The 17,975-nt window shown below is 50.5% G+C and overlaps 8 protein-coding genes across 8 annotated transcripts; 4 read left to right on the forward strand and 4 right to left on the reverse strand.

Annotated features, from left to right (window-relative positions):
* Nucleotides 1-108: 108 nt before the first annotated feature.
* Nucleotides 109-1,518, reverse strand: PGRI_043810 (tRNA guanylyltransferase; the record flags this gene model as incomplete). Its single annotated transcript, XM_040792094.1, has 8 exons — nt 109-321; nt 388-492; nt 544-632; nt 709-884; nt 963-1,007; nt 1,063-1,194; nt 1,365-1,454; nt 1,505-1,518. 8 exons carry the CDS (start codon nt 1,516-1,518, stop codon nt 109-111), a joined length of 864 nt encoding a protein of 287 aa, XP_040649150.1.
* A 324-nt stretch (nt 1,519-1,842) lies between these two features.
* PGRI_043820 (Fibronectin type III domain protein) lies at nt 1,843-5,373 on the reverse strand (the record flags this gene model as incomplete). Its single annotated transcript, XM_040792095.1, has 3 exons — nt 1,843-4,766; nt 4,823-5,016; nt 5,072-5,373. 3 exons carry the CDS (start codon nt 5,371-5,373, stop codon nt 1,843-1,845), a joined length of 3,420 nt encoding a protein of 1,139 aa, XP_040649151.1.
* Nucleotides 5,374-5,727: 354 nt separating this feature from the next.
* On the forward strand, nt 5,728-8,179 carry PGRI_043830 (putative lipin Smp2; the record flags this gene model as incomplete). The annotated part of the gene is made up of 3 exons (XM_040792096.1): nt 5,728-5,836; nt 5,901-6,269; nt 6,339-8,179. The coding sequence occupies 3 exons, from the start codon at nt 5,728-5,730 to the stop codon at nt 8,177-8,179; spliced, it is 2,319 nt and encodes a 772-aa protein (XP_040649152.1).
* Nucleotides 8,180-8,921: 742 nt separating this feature from the next.
* Nucleotides 8,922-9,803, forward strand: PGRI_043840 (putative transcription initiation factor TFIID, 31kD subunit; the record flags this gene model as incomplete). Its single annotated transcript, XM_040792097.1, has 1 exon — nt 8,922-9,803. The coding sequence occupies one exon, from the start codon at nt 8,922-8,924 to the stop codon at nt 9,801-9,803; it is 882 nt and encodes a 293-aa protein (XP_040649153.1).
* A 756-nt stretch (nt 9,804-10,559) lies between these two features.
* PGRI_043850 (uncharacterized protein) lies at nt 10,560-11,169 on the reverse strand (the record flags this gene model as incomplete). Its single annotated transcript, XM_040792098.1, has 2 exons — nt 10,560-10,816; nt 11,001-11,169. The coding sequence occupies 2 exons, from the start codon at nt 11,167-11,169 to the stop codon at nt 10,560-10,562; spliced, it is 426 nt and encodes a 141-aa protein (XP_040649154.1).
* A 432-nt stretch (nt 11,170-11,601) lies between these two features.
* On the forward strand, nt 11,602-12,567 carry PGRI_043860 (rRNA-processing protein UTP11; the record flags this gene model as incomplete). The annotated part of the gene is made up of 2 exons (XM_040792099.1): nt 11,602-11,697; nt 11,791-12,567. 2 exons carry the CDS (start codon nt 11,602-11,604, stop codon nt 12,565-12,567), a joined length of 873 nt encoding a protein of 290 aa, XP_040649155.1.
* A 939-nt stretch (nt 12,568-13,506) lies between these two features.
* On the forward strand, nt 13,507-14,520 carry PGRI_043870 (Cytokine-induced anti-apoptosis inhibitor 1; the record flags this gene model as incomplete). The annotated part of the gene is made up of 2 exons (XM_040792100.1): nt 13,507-14,149; nt 14,213-14,520. The coding sequence occupies 2 exons, from the start codon at nt 13,507-13,509 to the stop codon at nt 14,518-14,520; spliced, it is 951 nt and encodes a 316-aa protein (XP_040649156.1).
* A 407-nt stretch (nt 14,521-14,927) lies between these two features.
* PGRI_043880 (histidine biosynthesis protein HIS4) lies at nt 14,928-17,654 on the reverse strand (the record flags this gene model as incomplete). The annotated part of the gene is made up of 3 exons (XM_040792101.1): nt 14,928-15,127; nt 15,186-16,742; nt 16,805-17,654. The coding sequence occupies 3 exons, from the start codon at nt 17,652-17,654 to the stop codon at nt 14,928-14,930; spliced, it is 2,607 nt and encodes an 868-aa protein (XP_040649157.1).
* Between the last annotated feature and the right edge of the window lie 321 nt (nt 17,655-17,975).

The following is a 17,975-nucleotide window of genomic DNA, read 5'->3' on the forward strand; positions in this document are numbered from 1 at the left end:
TGTTTTCTCTTACGCCATCTAGAAATCAAGATACCCTTTTTGTTTGGCGAACTCATTACTCAACGGGAAATGTAAATGTCCATTTTTCCATTTTGTGCTGGAGCTAAGTTACGCTGGTATTTTTCCAGGAGTACCGGATAGAATCCACGGTCGTTTCTCCCAGAACTCATCTTTGATGACATCGACATGGTCAATCACGACCTGTGCTTTCCGGCGGAGTTTGCGGATCTTGTCTTGCTGTGACCTTGACTGCTTAGACTCCACCACTGGTGTGTCTTCATCTGTAGGTGATTTTGTAGCCTTAGGTTCCTCCAGCTCGTACTATTGAGAAAAAATGTCAGAACTGGTCGAGACAGAAAGGAACACGGCGTAGAAATTGGTGCATACCTGGCGATAAAGAACAGTGCCCTTTTTATAGATCTCCAGCTCGTTATTGTAGTTGATTCCAAACCGTTTGAAGAGAATCTCATTCTTGTCGGCAGACACAGTGCCCTGATATCAAGTCAATTGCCTGTCCTTCGAATTGAAAGAACAATAACCTACCTTTAACTCTTGCTCGGCGTCTGTGTTACTCATTCCACCTTGCAACACCATTGCCCAAAAGGTAGTGTTGTAGAGATTGTTGATGTGACCTGGGATTTTGTTAGCCTGATATGGTTCGAAATCAAGGGCATTGTAAGGCCATATTGCTATGACAAAGTCACTTACAATCAACTTGTCTCCAGCTCATATAATCGCGGAGAATTCGGCTATTTGGGTAGATGACCGCACGCCCATCAAAAGAGGGCAGATATGGTGGCAGGAGAGGTCTTTCGGGGAAGTACTCGCTCCATTTGTAAATGTAGTGTGCCGTGAATGTAGACACGATGGTAGTCACTAGTTTTCTGGACGGAAGCGGTCCCGTCAACGGCCGTTCTTGCAAATTGCACCGCAGAAGAAGGAAGCAAAGAGGAATTACTCACCCGTTGCGCCGCTCAAAAAGTTGGCAGCTAGGGTGGAAGACAAAACTGATTGAGTACTGTTAGTAATCGCGAGGATAGCGATGAAACGAGTTGCACATACCTGAACTCATCACTGACTCCGTAGGCGATGCATAGGTCTGGAAGCTCTTTCATGACTTCAACTGCCGCAGCATTCATAAGATCCAGTGCCCGGCGGTCATTGGGTTTCGTGAAAGCGTAGTGGTCAGAGAGTCTATTTATGTTAAACTCTGAATATAGAGATGGATGCGTTGCGTTGGGCCATAACAGCATATCCTTGAAAGACAGCCACAGAAAAACGGATGTATAGATGCCGTGTTTCCTTCTTGCATAAAATGTTGCTCATGCATAGGGACATCTCCATAACGAGAGATGGGGACTCACTTGTGAAATCCTCGTCCATCAATGCGGACCACAATCCACGTATTGGGGAGCAGCACGTCCGGCTGCTCGAAGGACTTGACATACTCAAACCTGTATGTACTTTGTTAGTTTTGAATCTCTTTTAAATTTTCAATGCTTACCTTGAGTTCGCCATTGTTCTAAGAGTTTGATGTTAAGTGATAAATATGTCCAGAGAATGGAAGTCATTTTGTGTGGGCGATTTCTGCCCGCCCGCATTTGCCCCAGTTAAGAGGAATTCTATGCCTTTGGAGGATTTGGAGTGATTTTGGATAAAAATATAGATTCACCACCACTACTACATTAGAAATATTCAAGCAACTGGTAAGCAGAATCAAAAAGTAAATAAAACTAATATGTTGTTGAGATGCGTATCAAAAACCCCAAGGGAGATGCTTTGAAATCTAGGAAATGAAAGTGAAAGGACAGAACCAAGATGGTCTATAGATACATGTGAGAATCATGATTTCTCAGTCTCCTCAGGAATCTCTTCATCGCCAGTCTCACTGGCTCGCTCACTAGTCTCGCTAGCCTTGTCAGACTTGCGAGACTTACGAGAGAAGAATCCTAGGCTGCTGCGGGTTGAGCGGTCGGCAGATGTCACACTTGAGACAGTGCTATCAACACTCTTGCCGAGCTGCGCTTCGCTGGCCGCATCCTCGTCAATATCACCTTGCGAGGATTCACCTTTCTTAAAGAAAAGTCCCGAACGGTCCTTCCATGAGCTGAACTTGCTGGAACTGCCCTTGCGCGTGATCTTTCGAATAAACGACTCCTTAGAGGCATTGTCCATGGACGTCCCGGATGGCATGCGCTCCAACGATTCATACGAATCACCAGTGAAAAGGGAGATGGAGCGAGATGTGCGAGACTCCGAAGGAGATCCATCGTACTCGTGAAGATCAAATGGGCTGTCAGGATCATTGCCCTTGCCTGTGTCTATTTCCGACTTCTCGTCCGTGAAAACCGCCGTGAACGACGGAGCAGCGGGATTCAGTTTTGGGGTTAGCGGTCGATGAGACGATGACGGGCGAGTGCCAATCGGTGCCTGAAGGGGTCGATGGTGGCGGTCAAACGTGTCCTCCACAAAATCAGGCTCGCCGGTTAGACCGAGTGGAAGATGACCTGACGAACCATACTGGATTGAAGGTCGCCGAGAGGGAGCTCGAGACCAATTGGATCGCGCGGCCCAGTCGAAGCCAAGCGGGCTGTTGCGGTGCCCAGCATTCTCAGTCGATGGCCACCCGAAATGGCGGTTATCTGTCGAGGGGTGCGGAAGCTGATTCGGTGTGTCGAATGAAGTCGACGAAGGTCGTGGGGACAGAGAACCGCGTCGAACGCCCCCGAGAAGTGATGATGGATCAATAGGATCATGTCGAGGACTGAATTGATTGTATCCACTGCTAAGATCGGGATTCCCACGGGTGCCAGCACCACCGAAGCCAAACTTGCTGGATGAGAAGATATTCGAGAAAGCAGCTCGCCGCGAGGGTGCATGATCGGAAGAGCTGTCCATGGTCACACCAGCCGTGTTGCTTCGAGGGAACAATGACATTGGGTTTGCCCAATTTCCAGTATAGCTTGATCGTCGTCGGCGTGCACCGATTGGATCTAGCTCATCAATATTGCGTGGGAAGGATTGACTCTGGCCGGGTTTCAAACTACCCAGCATAGGAGATTCATCTGCTAGGGTTTTCCCACGAGGTCGGTGGAAACCAAAAAGGCCAGAAAGCTTTCGGGATGCGCTTTTCGGTGCATCCCCAGCAGCAGACAAATGTACACCTTGGGATTCGTCCTGTCGATTTTGAGTTTCTAGTGGGCTGGCAAATATACTGCCGGCTCGACCGTCTGAAGACACAGGCGACACTGGGCCGTGGCCGAAGTTGTCTAGCGGAGTACTGGATGCTTCCAGATTTGTAAACCTTGGGCGAGTTATAGATCGTGGGAATTCTGGCGATTCCTCGTCACCAAGGAGATCAGATGGCAAGAGGGCATCGGCACGGGGACTCATTTGCGGGTTGTTGAAAGCAACCTCCGTATCCGAGCGCATGATTTCCGGGGGGTCAGATAAGCCTGGAAGGGCCATGCCGTTATTGATATTGAAAAATGCAGAGCTCGGAGCAAATGTAGGTGAATGACCGGATGGGTTGTAGTTGACGGTATTTGGAAACGTTTCGACACCCGGGAAGTTCAGGGGGGAAGACATATTGCTGTTGAGTGAGCTGCGATGGCGACGAGGCCGAATGGTGGCAGTATTTGACATATCGAGATCCAAGGTCGGGAAGGCAAAGGGTCCTGAGCTGCTGGGTCGTTGGGCTGTAAGCCACTTTAGGCGTTCTTGGGCTTCTTGATATTGTTGCTGGGCTTGCGCGTGCAGATTGACAAGTGTGGCATAACGTGCATGTAGGTTACCCAGCTTGTGCTCCCACTGACGAGCTCGCTCGTTGTCGATCCGATCCAACTCCTTGCCATCTTCACTATCCCCTTCTTGCAATCCCATTCTTTCTTCTTCGAGCTTCTTAACCCGACCTCCTTTATCCTGAATCTCATCATCGATCGTCTTCATCTCCGCCTGCTCTTTCGCGATCTTGGCTCGGACCTCATCTGCGCGTATCGTCCCTTCTTCTTCAATTCTGGCCTTGTCATCCTTCGCCTGTAAAGCATCAGAGTTCATGCGCGAGATCTTCTCCTGCCATCGCAGAATGTCATCCTTGCGTTTCTTGCGCTCCGCCTCTTTTTGCTGAAGAAGTCTCATCCGCTTGGACTTTTCGCCCTGCACGGTTCGGTTGACGCTTTCTAACTTGTAGACATGCTTTTTCAAATCACCACTTGCTTCGTCCTTCTCCCTCACGCGCTTCCGCAATTCACTACGCTGTTTTTCAAGATCTTTCAGCACTGCAATATGCTCTTCTTCCTCCTCTGCCCCCTGCTTCTCCACGTTCTCGTTCTCGTGCTGTAAGGACTTCAAGCGGTCTGCTAATTGCTCCAAAGTCTCATCTTTCGCAGTCTTTGCCCTGGTCTTGAATGTTTCTTCAAAATTACCATGCGAAACGTCCGTAGTTCCAGCCGCGGGCGAAATTTTCCGTCCTGCTGAGGGCCGTTTCCCTGGTAATTGACCTGCACTATGCTCGCGAGACATTATTGGGGCAGATGGTGTTGGCAGGCCTACTGTAGATCTGGGGATTGAGGCGCGGATAGTTGGACCTCCGGCGTTGCCATTCTGCTGGGCTTCGGACAGGGGAAGAGATTTTGTTCGGACGTGAAGAATCGCACTGGGGGTCTGGAAATTGGCGGCACTAACGGAGAGGACACAAATGTGATAAATGTTCCCAGGTAATAGATTTGATATTTCCACCGCTGTTTCTGCTCGTTTGGATTCGCCGACTATAGATCGTTAGTGCTTTGTTTAGTGACGGAAAGAACCAAAGCCTATAACATACCTTTCACATTATTAACTTGAATGATATGCTTATGTATTGAGTTATGGAAGTCGGGCTGTTTCCATGCAAGGCGGATTTCACGAGCTGTGATCTCTTCGAGAGTGACCTCTGGCGGCGGAGGGATATCGAGACCGAGCTTCTCCACCAAGACATCATTTGAAGTCTGACAGACTTGCCAGGCACGATAGAGTAGCCTGCATACATTCGGTTAGCTGAGCAAAGGGAACGCTGGAACAGAAAAAGACTAACCAGATCAAAGCCCACAATATCGAGACGGCGAGAAAGAGGGCCATGACGCCCCGCACTCTCACGCGAGGAACCACTGCTGGGTAAGCGTCAAATGCAAAGTATAGCGGCTCATACATCCCAACGTCTGTAACCCATTGGACGTGGGCAGCGGGGATACAAGAGAATTGCAAGGATCGCCCCAATGCTTGGAGTGGGCGGTGGGATATGAACACGTGATCTAGAATACTGGTCACCCCAAAATGGTTTAGCGCCAAAATGGAGATCAGCCGCCACAAGACCTCGGCATTCCCCAAGGCTGACATAATCAGAATTGTTGGGCGTTGAATGTTGACGAAACCAACAAATGTTGGAAATACGGAGTAATTCGGAATAACTTATGTATATTCTTAATTAGGCCGACACTCCATAACTCTTTCACTAATATTGCGTTGATATTGTCCCGTGACGGTGGTTATGTAGCCGCGTCCACTTAAGTCTCCAAGTGTCAGTCACATGGGCCAAAGGATTAACTTCCCGATTCTCCAAAAGAACCTGTCTCAGTCTTTTTTTGACCGTTCATACCTTCTTTTTGCCTCTCTGTATTCTAAATTTGCTTTGCATTGGCCTGAAACGTTACCCAACACCGCTGTCAGAGGTGCTAGACACCATTTGGCGGGATGCAGCTCTATCGCTCTATAAGTGGTTCCGTCTCCAAGACATGGAATTCTATCAACCCGGCCACCCTTAGCGGGGCTATTGATGTCATTGTCATAGAACAAGAAGATGGTATTTACAGTTGCTCGAAAGGTGGCATTCACGCACGATACTGATTTGGCTTTTCTCTTTCCAGGAACCCTCGCTTGTTCGCCCTTTCATGTCCGCTTTGGCAAGTTTTCGCTCTTACGTCCATTCGAGAAGAAGGTGGAGTTCAAGGTAAATGGCGTCAAACAAGAATATGCCATGAAACTGGGAGAGGCGGGCGAGGCGTTCTTTGTTTTTGAAACGACCGATGACATCCCCGCATCCTTGCAGACCTCGCCGTTGGTATCTCCGACAGCGAGTCCGAGAGCACAGAGCGAGCCGGATTTCCCACCTTCGCTGCAGGAACCAGATTACCTTGATTTGGACAAAGGAAATGGTGATGCATTGTCAGAGGGCGCAAAGACTCCTCCGCCGATGGCAATGTCATCGAACCCGCTACGGGCAAACACAGATTTAGGTAGGGACAGATCCCCATCCCTTCCAGAGTTTCAACACTTAAGCATCTCGTTATTAACCGTTGTAACAGGGACAATAACCCCTTTATCGCGATCTCCCGAGGAATCCGATGTGACTCGTCCACGGCATGACTCCTTGGGTGCTAAACCGCTACTTGATCACACAATGTCGGACAATGTGCTTACGAGCCGCCCTCCTGTACTCTCTCTATCCAAACAGTCTGCAAATGGGGACGACGGACCCCAAGGAATCGCGGGCGAAACAGAGAACCGCTCTCGTAGCCCTCCTCTGTCTCCCCAGGAAGCGGTGTCCCGTGCCATTTCGCTGTCAAAGAAGTTGTCTGGTTCCAATATTCCATCACATGTCACCGAGACTGGAGATTTGATGTTGGATATGACTGGGTACAAAAGTAACGAAGAAGACGCCCTTCGTGCGGAGGTTGTTGCGCGCAAGATTCTTGCAGAAGAGCTTGAAGGAAGCTATGATATCGGTGCACTCATTGGAGCCGACGAACATGGCAATCTATGGATATACAGCAGCGAAGAGTCAAAGGAACTGGCTGATCGGAGAGCCACTCTTAACTCGATGCGGCCGAACATAGGGATGAACGATGATGCTATTTCCGACCCTGGATACCACAGCGAAGGTGAACACGCTGTCTCCGAGCCATCGTTGACTACGCGCCATCATCGAACCAAATCAGATGTCCAACCGGGCTTTCCCACACCTCCCCACTCACCCTTACATGATTATTTCCCCGTTGAAACTCGGAATTACGCCAAAACGCTCCGCTTGACAAGCGATCAACTTAAGGCCCTGCAACTGAAACCCGGCGCCAACACGATGTCTTTCAGCGTCAACAGAGCTATTTGCACAGCAAACATGTATCTGTGGAATGGCAACACCCCGATCGTGATTTCTGATATTGATGGAACGATTACCAAGTCGGATGCGTTGGGACATGTTCTCAATATGATTGGACGGGATTGGACACATGCAGGAGTCGCCAAGCTGTACACCGACATTGTCAACAATGGGTATAATATCATGTATCTTACGAGCCGGTCTGTAGGCCAGACAGATACCACACGGGCCTATCTCCACGGCATCTGCCAAGATGGATACAGACTGCCAAAAGGCCCAGTGATCTGCAGCCCTGATCGCACGATGGCCGCTCTGCGACGGGAGATCTACCTGAGAAAACCCGAAGTTTTCAAGATGGCATGCCTGCGGGATATTCTCAACCTATTCTGCGGCAAAGAGAATCCTTTCTACGCTGGCTTTGGAAATCGATTGACTGACGCATTGAGTTATCGTTCTGTGAACATCCCGTCTACTCGAATTTTCACGATCAATTCCAACGCTGAAGTGTCTCTGGATTTGCTTAGTCTCAACAAGTACAAAAGTAGTTATGTGACGATGCAAGAGCTGCTTGATCATTTCTTTCCGCCGACCAGCCTACTTGTGCATGACGGTGGCGAGGAATATACGGACTTCACATACTGGAGAGACACACCACATGAGCTCGACGACTTCTCGACCACAGACAGCGAGAATGAAGACGAAGATGACGAAGATGTTGATGAAGATCTAGCCGAAGAAGACGAGGAAGACGAAGAAGATGAAGATGAAGAGTACGATGAAGAGCTAAGCGAGGGTGAAGGCAGCGAGTACCTTGACGAGGCTGAGTTGGCCGAGGAAGATCTCGGCGCAAGCTACATGTCACAGGACTCGGTTGCCTTGTCCAACCCAGCAGGCTCAATAATTGAGTCGGTGGAAGGCGACGTTGCTGCCGAAGAGGGGAATATTGGTGAAGAGGAATTGTCTACTATCGCCGAGAACCCACAAGAAACAGCCGAGCCGAGCACAACCTCTCTTCCCATCCGGTCCAAGATGCCCCAAAATCCTTGAACATACACTACTGATGTGCCTCTGTGAAAAGGGATAGATCCCTAGGCATTTACTGCGTCATAGATACCCGTCTTGCGAGCGCTTTACCAAGTCAGATTCTGCATTAGACTGCTCTGACAGCGATATATCCACGTTCAACACTATTGCATGCAGACCTGGAGTTGGAGACTGCATTATACACGGCCATCTGTGCCCGACTCTTTCTAATACATGGCATTCATGGTGTTCATGGCGTTTTTGTTTCTTTCTGTTTTGTACATTCATGGCGCACATACTTGGAGCGTTGAACAGGATCATAAGATGAATAGGATGTAATGAATGAAACAACATTGAAGTGAATAAACTTGTGTAAACACATTGAATAGCTCAATGAATTATCTGAGAATACCGTGGAATAACTAGAATGTAACTGTAACAAAGGCCAGGGGAGTGGACCTGTTCCTCCAGGGCTGCAGGCACTGCGATTACCTAATCGTGATATTGGCCGGAGCCCTGGAGCTCATGCTTCTTTTCGGCCTCAATTAACCATCAGTTTCTCTCTCTTCATCCCCACACTGAACGCTGCTCATATCTTTGGCTGCTTCCTAGCCCCTGAGCATTATTCTAGGAATGCTGTCAGACTACCTTTTCCAAGCCTTCTAATCATCACGTAATTCAATATCTCGACCACTTTCGCGACACCGCGACACCGCAATTCGCTCTTTGCCTCCTGCTTGATCTTTGATCAGTAATCCAGGACAAAATGGCATCCCCAGTGCAAACACAGGGTCCAGCACCCACGACACAACCTCTCACTCCCCCCGCCGAATCCTCTTCCGCCGCGAATGGGGCCTCCGCTCCCGCCGCAACAAGCTCTCAGACTCAACCCCATGTCCCAGCGACAGGCCCTTCCACAACAGTGCCACAACCGCCCCCAGTGCCCGGAATCTCAACCCAAGATAGCGGCAAAACGCGACGACCACGTGATGTGCGACTGGTCCACATGCTCCTCGCCTCACTCGGGGTAACCTCCTACCAAGACCGCGTGCCCCTCCAATTGCTCGATTTCGCCTACCGCTACACTGCCAACGTGCTACAAGACTCCGTGCATCTCGCGACGGAAGGATACGCCGCTGCAACAGACGGTACCCCGGGCGCAAAGGGCTCCGGCGAAGTGAATAGTGTTTCTCTACCCGCATTGCGGTTGGCCATTGCTTCCCGCTTACACTTCCAGTTCCAGACAGGTTTGCCGAAGGAGTTCCTCATGGAGGTCGCATCGGAGAGGAATCGTATTGCTTTGCCCGGTGTATCGCGCGGCTTTGACCCTGCCGCCGGTGCTAATGGTGCTGTTCCTGCTGCGAACCAGAGTGTTGTTATTGGTGGCATGCGCTTGCCCCCTGAGCGCTTCTGTCTCACTGGAATGGGCTGGAATATGAAGGATGAGTGGGATAGTGAGGGCGAGGAAGATGATTTGCCTGATGTGATGCAGCAGCCCGGTGCTGGGAAGGGTGTCGGTGGTGATGGAGCTGAAGATAATCAAGACGAGGATGATAATGATGGCAAAATGGAAGATATCTTCGGTGAAGATACCACTATGGGCGAGGCAGGCGATGGGGACGAGGACCGGAACATGACTGATGTTTAAGGAAATACGTCCGGGGGTTCTTCTGCCTTTGACCTTAGGCTGGTGGTGTTTCTGGCGCTTGGTGTTGTCATTTTCCTTTTCTTTAATCTGTCATAGGACGGGGTCCTGGGTTTCTCTATCATGGAAAGCATCTATTTCATGACTCGTGTTTACAAATTGGGGTCAAAGTCCCCTCGCCTGATCATAAAAGGCAAATAAATCAATGAAGAAGACATCCGTCTGGTCAATTAAACCAAGATATGCAATTGTCTGTATATTGTACATAATTCAAATCCATCCCATCGCTCCGCATTCGGGATGATCATGCAATGTAATAAAGATGCCCAACAAAACGCCTGCTTTGTTTGCCTTTGTGCGCCGTGAGGAGAGAGAGAGAGGCAAAAAGATATAAAGTCCGAGTCCGGGTTGGCCAAGAAAGTCCAGGGCCGATCTGGCCGGCGGGACCAGTCTGATATCTGTGCAACAAACCAAGGGCGGAAAGAAGGCCAGGCTGGGCCGCCGGGGCTGTGATTTATGGGCCGAGTACTTTTGGATATACAAGGCCCAGCCGATCAGGCAGTCAGGTCCGGTAAGAGTCCAACAGCTTCCTTCCCCTAAACACTTGGCCCAAAGACGAAAGTCTCGCCCTCCGACCTCGGAGAAACGCAAGAAGCAGAATACTCAAGACGCCGAAACCCATATAGACAAGAAATACTCACACAAGAAAGGAAGAGAGCGAGAGAGGGATGGATATGTGGAAGAAAGGAAAATCTCCAATCATTTTCCAGCCGCTCGCGTCCGCGCTTCATCCTCGCGCATCATGCTAATAACTTCCGCACGCCGCTTCTCAACACGTGCAAGTTCCTCCTCGCGCGCGCGTCGCCGTTCCTCGTACCCTGCGAACCATTCCTCACGTGCCCGGTCCTCTTCTTCCGGCTTCGCGTGGGCGACCATGCATGAATTCATTGCGAGGCGTTGCTGGCGGCAGACCCATGTTGCAGTGACAGTGCGGTTAACGGCACACTCGGCGAATGCTACATCACAATTTGGTTAGTAGATTGTTCCACACAGCTTTGAAGTATAGGAAGTGGATCGCGGCCATGGGTGCCGGAGTTGCTCCTCCGATTGAGACCCATTACCGGCTGTTGCAAGTTCAAAAGTATGCATTATTTGCGAAGACGTAATGGTTTTGCATGGGAAGCAATGCAAATTGCCTACCTTTAATCTCGGGGGCGCAATGGGCGCGCACTCGCTTGTAGTACAGCAGTTTCACTTCTTGTTCTTGGGGGGCTGAGAGCGGAAGCGGATTGCGAAGATTATATTGTTTGGTTGTACCATTAGGTACACTTGTTGAAGAGGTGTCGGGAGATGTGGAAGATGTAGCCATTGGGACTGTATGTCGATCTCAAAGATCGAAGTTGACCAGGCTGAATGTATGGGATGGTTCGATCGGAGAGATTGCTTTGGAGGGGGATTGGTTCTGGTTGTTGAGGGGCAATATGTGAGCTGGGCTGCTGTAGAGCTCAGAAAATGGAATCGAGAAAGGCCGAAGTAGTTTCAAGAGGGTTTTACTGAATGGCTTTGTAGAGAAGTTCGAGACCAAGTGGGAGTGTTGATTGCGAGTGAGCCGAGCTCAGGCGGAGAGAATGTTACTATTGGCAGAATCAGAAAAAAAAGTTCTCCGACTTTGCATCTCGACTTTGACTACACTCTTGTGCTCGAGACTTCTACGTTTTCTTGTTTTTCTATCTTTTTCTTTCATCTACTATTTCTCGTACTGCATTTATAGCCTCGGAAATTAGCAACACCGAAGCTCAGCATGTCGTCCATGCGCAACGCCGTCCAACGGCGGAACCACAAAGAGCGTGGCCAGATTCAGGGCCGTGAGAAATGGGGTCTTCTCGAGAAACACAAGGTCAGTTCTTGCGGAGGAACGTTTGGGTTGTTTATTAATGATCCATGCTTTCTTTCTTGGTCAATTCGAAGACAAGGGTTCTAACTTCAACAGGATTACTCGCTCCGTGCCAAAGATTACAATGCCAAGAAGGCTAAGCTGAAGCGCCTTGAAGAGAAGGTGCGGGATCGCAACCCCGATGAGTTCGCCTTCGGTATGATGGGAGACAAGAACCGGACCCAGGGTCGGCACGGACGTGGTGCAGGCACAGCACGCGACTCTGCCACAGCGCGGGGATTGAGCCATGAGGCAATCAAGCTGCTCAAGACTCAAGATAAGGGCTATCTTCGGACAGTTGGCGAGCGGGTGCGCCGCGAGATTGAGCGCCTGGAGCGCGAAGTGCAACTGCAAGATGGCATGAACAAGGCCCTTGGCAAAAATGATGGGAAAAAGGGCAAGGAGAGCGATGAGGATGACGGGTTCGACGACGATTCCGATTTCGATTTCGGAGCCCCGGTGCAACCGAAACCAACCAGGACCGTGTTTGCCGAGGACCGACAAGACCAATTGGCAATGAAGAAGCAGAGGATACAAAAAGAAGAATCTGCTCAGGATTCAGAGGAAGAAGACCAGACGTCAAGCAACACCCGCAAGACACCTAAGCAGCTTTTGGCTGAGCGACAAGCACTTGCGGATGCTCGACGCGCTCGCAAGCTCCGGAAACGAGCCATCGAGGCTCGTAACAACAAGTTGACTGCGTTGCGCAAGCAATACGCTGAAATCCAGACGGCAGAGCAAGAGCTTGACTGGCAGCGGGCCAAGATGGAAAATTCTGTGGGGGGCACCAACAAGGACGGAATCAAGTGGAAGATCCGTGAGCGCAAGCGCTGAGTGTCTTTGTTTCGACGGAGTTTATGAGTGATGACTCGCTATCATCTTTTTTGTACATATTGATACCAACCACCATAGAGGCAGTCCGGCGCATACAGTAACATCCAAGGAACCCACTTCAGTCCTGGTCATCACTCCTGGAAACCCCTAGTAACACCACCAAGAGCCTTGTGTGTCAGGTGATAGCTGGACGACCTGCATACAGTAATCCTGAGCATGGATGATATAGCTACACCATGAAACACGCATCCAGCGATATAAAGCATGTTGGAAGAGTAGAGCCAGCTGGGGATATCGACAGAGCCCTCGTTCTAGACGAACTATCTTTATGCCAGACACTAGAAGCACTACATATACCAGATTATGACGATCGTCTGGAGGCATCTATGGATGTGTGAATATAAAGACTGCGACTCGCCTCTTGCAAGTAGCGGAGGAGCAAAGAAAGCGGTGCAGAATACGAGAAGATAACAAGACATGTCTCCTTTAGCCTGGTACCAGAGAATCTACACTGGAAAGCGAGCAAATGCAGGATGAGATATTTCAACTTATCACCTTGCCATTAGTCAAAATCTGAGGAATTTCGAGGGTAGGTCTTGATTTGGGAGCTGGTGGGTATTCAATTGCGCACTTAGGAGGTAAAGTTAGGGCTTATCTGATATTTTAATTTCACATCCAGGCTGTATGGATGAGGGTTCTATGGAGTGAAAGCTATATCAAGTCCATATCCCCATATGTAAGTAGGATCGGAATAAGACATGATAAGAGTCATTCAGTCATTCCAATATCAAATCGATGCCGCGGAGTAATCACACCATCGTTGATAGGCCCCGGAGCCTAATCGGCGGGCGACACCCACGCTTAATAATCATTTGCCACCCCTCCAAGGGTTATCTTCTTTCCTTCACTTTTTTTTCCTTCATACACAAAAATATAAAGATGGCTCCTTCATTTGTGACCATTGACGCAAACGATATGGACGTGGATTTCTCCTCGCCCAAGCCCGTCCAGGCCAAGCGCACCCTCCTCCTGGCACCCCCCTCCATCGCTACTCAAGAGGACAAACTCCGCGGCCTCTTTAGCACCTTTGACCGCTCAACCACAGACCTACAAATGCTCGACCGTCTCTCCAGAGGCGTCGTATCTCTCCCCGCAACAACTTACGATCTCGTCCTCATCCTTACCGACACAGACGGCTCACGGCGCTCCGAGGCGCTGCAACTCCTCACTCGAGATGTATACGCCACTCTAGTCCCCGCCATGAAAGCGGGCGCCAAGCTGCAATCCCAAGACTCAGCTCTCAATGCCTCCGACTCAATGGAAGCCATTCTGGCCGGTCTCGTGCAGTCCGATAACGGCTTCGAGAAACCAAACTTCGATCCCTCCGCCGCTGTCCCTTTAAAATTCGGCCTGAAGAAAAAGAATAAGCCTACACCAACCGCAGTCCCTAGTATTCCTACAGGATTCGCAGCACCGATGGGGATAGACGTGCCGACGAATCACGACCGCGACGATGATGACGAGCTTATTAATGAAGATACGCTCCTCTCTGAGGAGGATTTAACAAGACCCATAATGCCGCGTATGTCAACACCTTCAAATATTGCATTCCCACAAGATCTATATCATCTAACACTATTTTCAGCTCCAGAGTGCCAACCGAAGACCGGCCGTCGGCGACGCGCCTGCAAGGACTGCACATGTGGTCTAGCTGACAAGCTCGAGGCAGAGGATAAAGAGCGCCGCGCAAACGCAGATAAAGAATTGAACGTGTTGAAGTTGGATACGGGCGATTTGGCTGAGTTGGACTTCACCGTTCAGGGCAAGACTGGTTCTTGTGGAAGCTGTGCTTTGGGTGATGCCTTCCGTTGTGACGGTTGTCCTTACATGGGTCTTCCTGCCTTTAAGCCTGGCCAGGAGGTTCAGATTCTGAATGATGTTGCGCAGTTTTGAGATATAAAACTTGCGTACTTAACGACTGTGCCCAGGTGGGCTACCTTTTCAATTTTTCATGACGGAAGTGGGGCTATTGGGTCTTTGCATTTGTTTCTGAGCTTTGAGATTCTTTTTTGGGATACAAAATTATGCTAGAGGTGTCTGGCTTTAATCTGATTAAATTCTATCATATTTTTTCATCTACATAAAATGTTTGAAATTTCGAGTGGAGCCCAACGTCATTAGGTAGATAGACATCAGATCAGATAAGTGGGATGTTGATCTACCGGAATTAATTTTTAGAATATTCAAATGATATTGACTGTTTTAAGCTCAATTGGTGACCAACTTGCTTTCATATGTGCTTTTATTCATGGCGCATCCCATCATAACGAAAAGAAAGAGAAATATACGGTCTGCATGGCCTATGACTGGTTCTTCTTCATGTGGGCAACACGGATGCTTACGGCGCGCTTGTGCGCCTCAAGGCCCTCCACAGCGGCGAGAGTCTCAACCGTCTTGGCGAGACCGAGCAGGCCATCGGCGGTCAAGTTTGAGCTGGTGATGTGCTTCAGGAAGGAGCCGAGGTTGACACCCGAGTACTGCTTGGCGTAGCCGTAGGTAGCTGGGAAGGGATATGTTAGCAATATTCGAGCAGGAAAATAAAGAGGTAAAGCACTTACGAAGTGAGTGGTTGACTCCAGCGGAGTAATCACCGACACTCTCGGGGGTCCAGGCGCCGATGAAGACACTGCCAGCGTTCTGAACATCCTTGACAAGAGACTCGGGGTTCTCGACCTGCAAGATCAGGTGCTCAGGCGCGTAGTCGTTGCTGAGGGTCATGGCCTCGTTGATGTCGCGCACGACAAAGGTGACGGAGTGTGCGAGGGAGCCGCGGACGATATCCATGCGTGGCAGGGCCTTGGCCTGGGCATCGACCTCGTCTTCAATGGCACTCAGCTCGGCCTCGTTCAAGTCGACGGCGATGAGGATGACCTGCGAGTCGACACCGTGCTCGGCCTGGCTGAGAAGGTCGGATGCAACAAAGGCCGGGTTAGCGGTCTTATCGGCGATCACGAGGACTTCGCTAGGACCGGCGGGCATGTCGATGCTGACGCCTGCGGAGGTATCGTTGGACACGAACATCTTGGCGGCTGTCACGAACTGGTTGCCTGGACCAAGGATCTTGTCGACCTTGGTGATGCTCTCGGTACCGTAGGCCATGGCAGCCACAGCCTGGGCACCACCGGCCAAGACGATGCTCTCAGCACCGACCTTGTGGGCGACATAGACGATTTCGGGGGAGATGCTGCCGTCAGAGCGGGGAGGTGAGGCCAGGACGATCTTCTTGCAGCCTGCCACCATGGCAGGAACACCCAGCATCATAGCAGTGGAGGGCAGCACAGCGGTACCGCCGGGGATGTACAAACCCACACGCTCGATAGGGCGCGAGAAGCGAGAGCAGACCACACCGGGCATGGTCTCCATCTCGAGGGCTTCGTTGCTTCCCATCTGTGCGGAGTGGAAGCGGTCGATGTTGCCAATGCTGACATCAATTGCCTCCTGGACATCAGGGGACAGCTTCATGAGTTCAGCAGGGAATGGCGCGTGGATAACAGGGGAGGTGAGTGATGTGGCATTCTCGAACTTGTGGGTGTATTTGAGTACTGCGGCGTCGCCGCCATCGCGGACGTCCTGGATGATTGGCTTCACCAGGTTGACGATGGCCTCGTTGGATTTCTGGGAAGGACGCTTGAGGTAATCAGTGACCACCTGGGGAGTAGTAGTGGCGGTGACCACACGCTTCATCTCAATCCGAGATGTACGATCCTCGACTGGGGCGGGTGCAGGGGCAGGAGCAGGCTTTGACTCGGGCTTGGCCAGGCCAGCCTTCTCAGCCCAAGGACCCTTCGCGTCACCCTTTCTACGCTTGACCTTCAAGCTCTTGAGGTCAAGGTTCCGCTCGATATCCTCCAGGCTAACACCGGCAGCAGTGCACTTGGTCAGGGCAAAGTACAACAGGTCGGCAGCCTCGAACGCAATCTCCTCTTTGGTCTCCGCACGGCACAACTCATCAGCTTCCTCCATGATCTTAGCATCGATGAGTTTGGGCTCATTGAACAAACGCGCGGTGTATGATCCAGCCGGAGCATCCGCCTTGCGGGCGTCCAAAGTCTTTTGGAGACGAGACAGACCGGTAGACGCGCCGAAGCAAGTTTCAGTACCAAGGTGGCAGAATCCTAATGAGTCACCATGGTCAGTATACAGACATCATCCACCATTGTAGAGAGCTGGTTCTTACCACGTCCAATTTGTTTAACAACAAATACCAAACAGTCGGAATCACAATCGAAGCCAATGCGGATCAACTCCTGCACATCCCCGCTGGACTGACCCTTGTACCACAAACCGCGCTTCCGGCTCTGGTAAACACCGGTGCCAGTACGCAAGGCCTCGACAATGCTCTCATCACTGCTCCAAACAAAGCCCAGACAAGCTCCCCGCTCATCAGTGACAGAAGTGGCATACAAGCCATTGGCCTGGTCAGTAACAGCGGTAGATGCAATAAGCTTAGCGGCAGAGATCTGGCCAGCCACATCCCGCTCGACGGTCAATACCTCTGAGGGAATGATAGCAATCGCACCCTGCTTTGTGACCTGTGTAATGGCATCCTCTGAAACTGTTTGAGTACCGAAGGTGGTGAAGAGCCGTGGGGAGTCCGAGCTAATCTTCAATTTCTCGGCGGCGGCGGGGATGGTGGAAGGTGCAGTGCAGACACTAGTTTCGCTGCGCTCGGCATTGGAAGCAATCCATTGCTGGAAAGTATCCAGCTGGGAGTCTGACAGGGCATTGACGAGTAGACGGGACGAGGGCACGGATTGTTCCTCGGAAAGAGTGGTCAATTGGTCCAAGTTAATCAAGATCTTGGCGGCACCGGCGTTGAGGATATCGACGAGATCGCCAGCGGAGGAGATCTCAGTTGCATCGACGAAGACATCAAGGGTGCGGAAGTTCTGACGCAGGAATTGCTCTGCCTGGGCGAGACTTGAGACCTTGATCAGTACACGGCCGAAGTAGGAGATCTGCTTGAGCGAAAGTCCGGAGTCGGAGGTGGGGGAGGAGGGGTAGGAGATAAGGAACGGTGTGGCCATGATGTGTAGATGTGTAGTATACTAGAGAAAAAGGTTGAGGAGAACTATATCCCCTTGAATAATTGGGCCCTTTTGAATAAGGTGAAACAGTGGAGGGGAGCGATGACTCCTTGCAACCTTTTTTCCCCCGGGGTCGGCCCGCTGAATCAGCCCCTCCACATACCAGGTGGGATTTTCCAATGTTGATATTCTTCTATTTCTATTTGTATCTACTGCATTTCAATTCGATATGTCCCATTTAACAGGAAGCTGGAACTATGCCTTGACTATGAATCACACAGACGATATATTTTATTATCTAGGTACTCCTACAACTGCTAA

Source organism: Penicillium griseofulvum (genome assembly GCF_001561935.1).
Source record: "Penicillium griseofulvum strain PG3 chromosome Unknown contig_90, whole genome shotgun sequence".
NCBI lineage: Eukaryota > Fungi > Ascomycota > Eurotiomycetes > Eurotiales > Aspergillaceae > Penicillium > Penicillium griseofulvum.